The 7,139-nt window shown below is 60.2% G+C and overlaps 1 protein-coding gene across 2 annotated transcripts; it reads left to right on the forward strand.

Moving 5' to 3' along the window:
- The first annotated feature begins 23 nt into the window (after window positions 1-23).
- On the forward strand, window positions 24-6,347 carry RAB24 (RAB24, member RAS oncogene family). Of its 2 annotated transcripts, none has more exons than XM_030571696.1 (9): window positions 24-111; window positions 951-1,222; window positions 1,724-1,792; window positions 2,109-2,187; window positions 2,682-2,749; window positions 3,248-3,347; window positions 3,874-3,924; window positions 4,527-4,589; window positions 5,866-6,347. In XM_030571696.1, exons 2-9 carry the CDS (start codon window positions 1,106-1,108, stop codon window positions 5,928-5,930), a joined length of 612 nt encoding a protein of 203 aa, XP_030427556.1. In that variant the 5' UTR covers window positions 24-111; window positions 951-1,105; the 3' UTR covers window positions 5,931-6,347. The 2 variants fall into 2 exon arrangements, with proteins under 2 accessions (XP_030427556.1, XP_030427557.1); XM_030571697.1 differs by lacking the exon at window positions 24-111 and adding an exon at window positions 705-812.
- Window positions 6,348-7,139: the final 792 nt, after the last annotated feature.

Genomic DNA, 7,139 nt, shown 5'->3' on the forward strand with positions numbered 1-7,139 from the left:
CCGCCTCCGCCGCCCACGCACTTCCGGTCGCCGGAGCCCCGCCCCCTCCCAGTGCAGCCGGGACCGAGCCGGGCCGGGAGTGCGGGGCGCCGCGGGCACCATGCGGCCGAGGTGAGGCGGGGCCCGCCCCCCCCGGGACCCCCCCGCCCTGCCCCTGGGACCCCCTGTGACCCCCCCGTCCGGCTCCCCCCGCCCCAGGACCCTGTGAGGCTCCTGTCCCCCCCCGGCTCGCCCCCCCCGGCTCACCCCGCCCCCCGTGACACCCCCCCGGCTCCCCCCGCCCTGCCCCTGGGACCCCCCGGGACTCCCCCGGTCCGGCTCGCCCCGCCCCCCGTGACCCCCCCGTCCGGCTCCCCCCGCCCCAGGACCCTGTGAGGCTCCTGTCCCCCCCGGCTCGCCCCCCTCGGGACCCCCCCCGCCCCGGCCCCCCCCGGCTCGACCCCCGTGCCCCCTGCCCCAGGACCCTGTGAGGCTCCTGTCCTCCCCCGGCTCGCCCAGCCCCCCGTGACCCCCCCCGTCCGGCTCCCCCCGCCCCGCCCCCTGTGACATCCCCCCGGCTCCCCCCGCCCCGCCCCCCTGTGACACCCCCCGGCTCGACCCCCGTGCCCCCCCTGCCCCAGGACCCTGTGAGGCTCCTGTCCCCCCCCGGCTCCCCCACACCCCGTGTTGCTCCCTGTGCCCCCCCCCCCCCGGGTCCTGCCCCGCTTCTCCCCCGCGGTCTGGTTGTTGCTCCCCAGCAGCTTCTGGGCCGCAGGATTCCGGCCTCCCACGAGCTGCCCGGTGCCCTGCTCTGCACAGCTCCTCACCCTTGGGTGAGTGTGTCCTCGGCTGCCCGGCCCGGGGCCCGGGGCTGTCACCGGGGGAGGCTGGATCTGGCTTGGCAAAGGCAGCGGTTCCCTGACCACGGTGTAGTGTCAGCCTATCCCTCCCTTGGTGTCTCCCTGCTGCAGGTGAAATCCTCCGCGAGACTCCTTCTTTCCTTGGCTGCGTGCGGTGCCCGTCTCGCTCGGGCAGCTGGAGTGAGCCCAGGGCTGGCACTGCTCACACAAAGGGCCTGGACCCAGCGGGAAGCCCTGGTCGGGCACAGGCTGCCAGTGGCAGGAGAATGAGCGGGCAGCGCGTGGATGTCAAAGTAGTAATGCTGGGAAAGGAATATGTGGGCAAGACCAGCCTGGTGGAGAGATACGTCCACAACCGCTTCCTCGTTGGACCCTACCAGAACGTAAGCAGGGCCTCTGCCCCGGCTGCCCCTGGGACCCCCGGGGGGGCAGGCTGCCGCCCCCTCGTGGGGGACTTGAACTGCTAAAGGGGACCTTGATTATTATCACAAGGCAGCTGGGATGCCAGCAGAAGACTGGCCGGGTCCCTGGCTGCATCGGGCCTGTCATCCCACAGCCTGGCTTGTCTCGCCTATGCATACTGAGCTTTGCAAAGACTTGTTTGTAATGCCAGCTGAAGGTTTTGTTTACAGCCAAGCCCTTTGGGTCAGTGCTTGAGAATCAGTGACCATGGCTAGAAACAAAGTGGAACTGTCCAAAGAGCGCCACAAGAGGGTTAGTGCAAATGAGTTTGGGCGAGGGAATTGGCTAGGAGGGAGATTGGACGGGACTCCTAAAACCTACTGTCCCTCAAAGAGGCTCTTGGGATTGGCAAGCTGAGAGGCGAAGTCTGGGGGACCAGGAATACTGAGCAAACTGCTGCTTCCATCTCTATTTCTGTTTAGACGATCGGGGCTGCATTTGTGGCCAAAGTGATGTCAGTCGGGGGCCGGACAGTAACCTTGGGGATCTGGGTAAGTCTGATCTGAAATGGCTTCATGACCTTGCCAGCAGTTCTAGGTACTTTTAAAGTGGGGAAATCCCCACAGGTTTCTGATGGGAACTGCTGCTGCTTGTGGCAGCAAGGGGCCTGGAAGCTGGGGGCTCTGCATGGAGCGCTGCTGAGCAGCTGGCTTCTCACAGGGCCATCTCTAAGTCCTAGCTAGGGTGAACTTCCCTGGTCTCTTGTTGCTGGGGCCTCGGCTTGGCTGGGCGGCAGGCGGAGAGCAAGGCTGTGGGATCTCTCCAATGGGGCACAGAAAGTGATGGCTTTTCTATTGTTCTTCCTAGGACACAGCTGGGTCGGAGCGGTACGAGGCCATGAGTCGGATATACTACCGAGGGGCAAGGGCTGCCATTGTGTGTTACGGTAAGGGCTCTGCCCAGGGCGCCTGGCTGTCCCTGCAGCCACGCTGTTCTCAGTGCCTATGATCCTCACCCCAAGCATGCGCTGGTCACCGGTCTGTAGTGGGGAGCCATGCCCCGAGGGAGCTCCCTCTGAAGGAAATGAGCCCTCTGAGCAGGGAAGGCGGAGGCCCCTGGCAGTGTGCTGCTAGCTCCCGTCTATTTCTTTAATCCCTGGAAGGGGAGAATTTTCAGTGTTCCACCAAGACGGGGCTCAGCTAGAGGGTGGCACCTGCCCCCACCCTCAGCACCAAGGCAGCTTTCTGGCTGCTTGAGGGTCCCCAGTGCAGCTGCAGAGTGTTCACCCCTTAGCTGAACTCCTGCACTAGCCATCTGTTCATGCTGGCTGGGGGTCTTACTGTGCTCCCTGCAGGCATGGGGCAGGCCATGGCTTGGGGAGGGGCCAGCTGTGGAGAATGCATGGAGGCAGGGCAGGGCCTGACTGCTCCCATCTCATAGATCTCACAGATAGCAGCAGCTTCCAGCGAGCTAAGTTCTGGGTGACCGAGCTGCAGAACTTTGAGGAGGTGAGTCACTCTCTGCTCTCAGTCTGGGACCGTGGGCAGGGAAGAAGGGAGAGGTTCTGGAGCTGCTGTGGGGAGGGGGGTTAGTTCACACTTTCCTTCTGGAGCCTCTGAGCCGGTCGAACAGTTGGAGGAGGGATTTTTCTTCCTTTGAGGAGCTGTTTCCAGAAGCTGCCAGGGCACTGAGCCCCTGACACACTCAGCCAGCATGCAGCAGCCAACCCCATTCCTACCCAGCATAAAGCTTGGGGCTTCCCCCCATCCTGCTGCTGGCAGGGGTGTGTGCCCCAGGCCAAGTGTGCAGTGAGTCTCGCCCAGGTGCTGTGCTCCAGGCAGTGGGTGTGCGGCTGTATGGAACTAGGGGGGCAGGGCCATGTGGTGCAGAGAAATGATTGTGGGAAGCATGCTTGGGGAGTGTGTATGCGGGGGGGGGGGGCGGCGAAGCTGTTCTCTCTGAGCAGTCTCTGCACAGACAACTGTCCTGTTCTCTCCTTGCTCCAGAACTGCCGGATCTATCTGTGTGGCACCAAAAGCGACCTGTTAGAGGAGGACAGGAAGAAGCGGGGCATTGACTTCCATGATGTGCAGGATTACGCAGACGGTACGTCTCTGCCTTTCCTCTGAGCACTCAGAGCTGCCCTGCCGCTCGCTCTCCAGGGGAGGTAGAGCTCTGGAGTCCCAGGGACCCACCCCAGTGCTCTGCTCTTAGCTTCGTTAGTCCCAGCTCAGCAGGCAGACAGGAGCTGGGGCTCACCTGCAGAGCAGGAGCTGAAAGGGAAGGTCTTGGCTTGATTTGCCATTAGTTTCATGCACACTTGGGAGGGGGAGGAGTTAAGCAGGAGCTGCTAATGTCACAATGGGAGCCTGTGCCCTGCCACCAAGTCCCCACACACAGAAGAGTCTTGGGCTGGTCAGGGCCCTGGCTGGTGGGAGATGGTGCTGAGTGGTGAGGAGCCAGGCAGAAGCAGCACTTCCTGTCCTGGGGGGGGCTATGGGGGGGGAGCCCTTGCTTCAGGGTGGTTACCAGGAGGAATCCTGGGGGGCTGGCAGGCAGTGGTGGGGAACCTGCCCTCACCCTGCTGCAGACAGCACAGGCACCCTCTGGCATTAACCTCTTTGTGTTTCAGAGATTAAGGCTGAGCTCTTTGAAACCTCCAGTAAGACAGGCCAGAGCGTGGGTGAGTTACCCCTTGGCCCCTGGCGGGTGCTTGGAGAACAGCAGGCTGGCAGGGGGGCGACCGTACAGGTTAGGGGGGTCGCTGTCTTGGCCATCTTCCTACCTAAACATGCCCTGCACATCCACCCCCAGGTGTGCCCCAGAGCTGGCTGCTGCCAGGTTTTGTGGCACAGCAGTGCCAGTGTGGTAGGGGAGGGAGGGCAGTTCAGCAGAATTACTTGTCTGTCCTGTCAGGGCTAACGCAGGGAGCAGTCTGGGGAGATCCCCAGTCCCATAATGCCACGCTCTGGCTTGGCTCCGTTGGCTGCACCTAGGCATTGTAGGAGGCGGCCTGTGTGTGTCACAGCTGCCCGTTGGGTCTCGCCCCTTTGGCTGCCTCTGCAGTGAAGCAGATTCTGCCCCACTCCCCTAGTGCTGGAGGGTGAGTGCAGTTTATCAAGTGAAGGTCCCTGCAGCGGGTTGTCTGCCCAGCCCCTGCCCAGGGCTGCGGATTAGTGCCCCACACTGGGGATTTGTCTGTTCCTGGGAGCTCGAGGGCCCCGCCCCACTACAGCTTGTGCTAGGAGTGCAGAGGAGACGCTCATTCTCCCCTTCCTGTCCCAGACGAGCTGTTTCAGAAGGTGGCTGAGGATTATGTCCAGCTCATGGCCTTCCAGGTGATGACAGGTGAGTGGCAGGAGAGGACCCTCTGCCTTGAGTCCCACGCACCAGCCGAGTCAGTGGCAGTGCGAACCTTTTCCACTTGCTCTCCGGGTGGTGTAGGTTTGTCATGCTGCCTGAGGGGAACATACTCACGTAGTGGAGCAATCGGGTGTCACTTCCCCTTCGTTAATACTCCCAGTTCAGCCCAGGCCTATGTTCAGGGCATTTGCTTCCTCGCAGGGGAAGGGGTGGTTCAGAGATTGGGTGTTGCTTGAGCTCCCAGTGTGCAGGGAGTCCATGAGTCCCTGTTCTGTTCCCATGGTTCTGTTCTCAGTGCCGCAGCAGGTCCCTGCTGATCCAGATCCTTCATTTGCTGTTCTGCTGAGGCTCCGAGGTGAGATGCACCCAGCCAAAGCTGAGAGGAGAGGCTGGAACTAAGCCCAGTGAACGTGCGGAAAGCTACAGCCTTCAGTGCACCATCAGCACAGCTCACAGCAGTGGTGCTGGCTCGCAGGGAGATGGGTCTGGGGGTGCTGGCTCCCCCTTCACCTCCATTTGTCAGCAGGGACTAATGTCCCCACAGGCTGCTTTGAGGTGCACACGAGAGCAAGACTCCTGTGTGCTGGGGTGCAGGGAATGCTGGATTCCCCAAGGGCCTGCGCCAGGAAGAACAGGTTGATGTCTGGTGATGGTAAAGGGGGCATATGCCATGGCAGACTACGCTAGCAGGATGAGCTCCTAGTTCACTGGAATTTTAAGGGGCTGCTGTCAACCTAAAAATCCCATTTCCATCTGCACACACTGCACCTGCTGCTGTTCCAGGGTGACTAGAGCAGAAAGGCTGGAGAGAAACACTCTGTAGTTGTCACTGCGTGTTGCATTTCCTATCCCATGCTCTACTGGCAGGTCTGGCTCCTGCCATGTGTTCCTCAGCCCTGGGAGGGGGACTGGTGTGGAAGAGGCAGCAGTCAGGCATGTTCCTGGGCTTGGGCCCACAGGGGCCTAACCCAGAAGATCAGCAGGAAACCCGGCAGGAATTATTCTTTAGGTTGAGGGCTCCCTGATTCAAGGGGCTGTGATCAGAGAAGTGGATTCTAAGAACTGGTCCACTTGTGACTCTTCCCTAAGCTCTGTCTGCTGCAGTCTGGCACCCACCTTCATGTCCTTAGTTTAGTCAGAGGCTGGCATGGTGGTTACAGAGCCGGTCACAGGGGCTGGCTCTACGGGCTGAAACCAAGCATCCTGCTGAGCTGGACACAGAAGAGGCAGCAGCCCCCTTTCACTCGTGTTCTCTTTTCAGAGGATGAAGGCGTAGACCTGAGTCAGAAGAACAGCACCTACTTCTACAGCTGCTGCCACCATTGAACACGCCCCCTGCTGCCAACAAAAACCAGCTCGCTGGGTTTGCAGTTCCTGCTCTTTGGCCTGTTTGTTTTCTGCCTGCTGTACGTAAGCTGTAGGGAATGCCTGGCCCCTGGCAGCATGGAGTACGGGATCCCTCGTGCCTGGCTCTCCCCTCCACGGGACTTGACAAGCAAAGGAGACTCAGACTCTGTTCCACTTTCGGCAGGACTCAGCTGCCTTGTGATGGACACCAGGTGCCTGCACATTAGTGAAGAGTGTTTGGAATAGCTGCTTTCCCCAGCTGGTCCTTGCAGCTCAGGTCACGTCTAGCTGTGGCCGATGTGTTCCCTGGGATATGCTGCCTGATTCTTTGTAGGTTATTTAAATGGCTTCTATTAAGTTATATAAATGTAAATAAAGTGCACTGTGATCCATGAGGCTAGCTGGGTGTTCTTGGGGAAGCCAGGACAGACAGAGCTGGTGCTTTGGGACCTGTGGCGATGTTCTGCCTGCCACAGAAGGGAGGAATGTGTCCTTTCAGCAGCAGCTGGCCAGGAACCTGTGGGCCCCCCCAGGAGGCATGAAGGCATGGCCCCCAGGCCCATGGTTTTCACCTCCTCCAGCTCCCTCTCTGGGCGTTACCGTCGTGCCTTGCTAACCTCCTCGAGTCCTGGCGCCTCTGCACTTGTAGGTGAGCCTGGCTGGTGCCTCTAGGAACTGGCTCTCAGTTTCTCACTGGGTAAGTGCAGTGGAGAATAAAATGAGCTCAGGCACAAAGCTCTGGGGTTGAAGCAAAGCTAGAGATAGGATCAGGTCACCTCATTTATCCCAAGCTCTGCCTGTTTCTTCTCCAGTTCCACAGATAAGACGTTCTTGACTGATTTCCAGGACAGGCCCTTAGCTGAAGGCACGCTGAAGCTTGTGAGCCAATTCAAACCTTTGATGGCTCCCCCTAGCCACAGGGACCTCTGCCGCTTCTTGGCTCTGGGGAGCAAGTGGGGAGATTACAGCAGTCCATGCTTCCTTCAGCGCACACCCCAGGATCTCAATTCTTTTCCACATACCCAGCACTGTTCTTGATCAGCCAATCTTCCAGAAAAAGGCCAATATACCCTCCCATGATGCTGCTTTGTAAACACTGCAGCACGGCCACCCCGCCAAATGGGTAATGGTGTTCTCACTACCAACCTGAGCTGTCTTCTCATAGACACGTGAACGGCTGCAGACACC

Source organism: Gopherus evgoodei, chromosome 8 (genome assembly GCF_007399415.2).
Source record: "Gopherus evgoodei ecotype Sinaloan lineage chromosome 8, rGopEvg1_v1.p, whole genome shotgun sequence".
In the NCBI taxonomy this organism is placed as follows: Eukaryota; Metazoa; Chordata; order Testudines; family Testudinidae; genus Gopherus; species Gopherus evgoodei.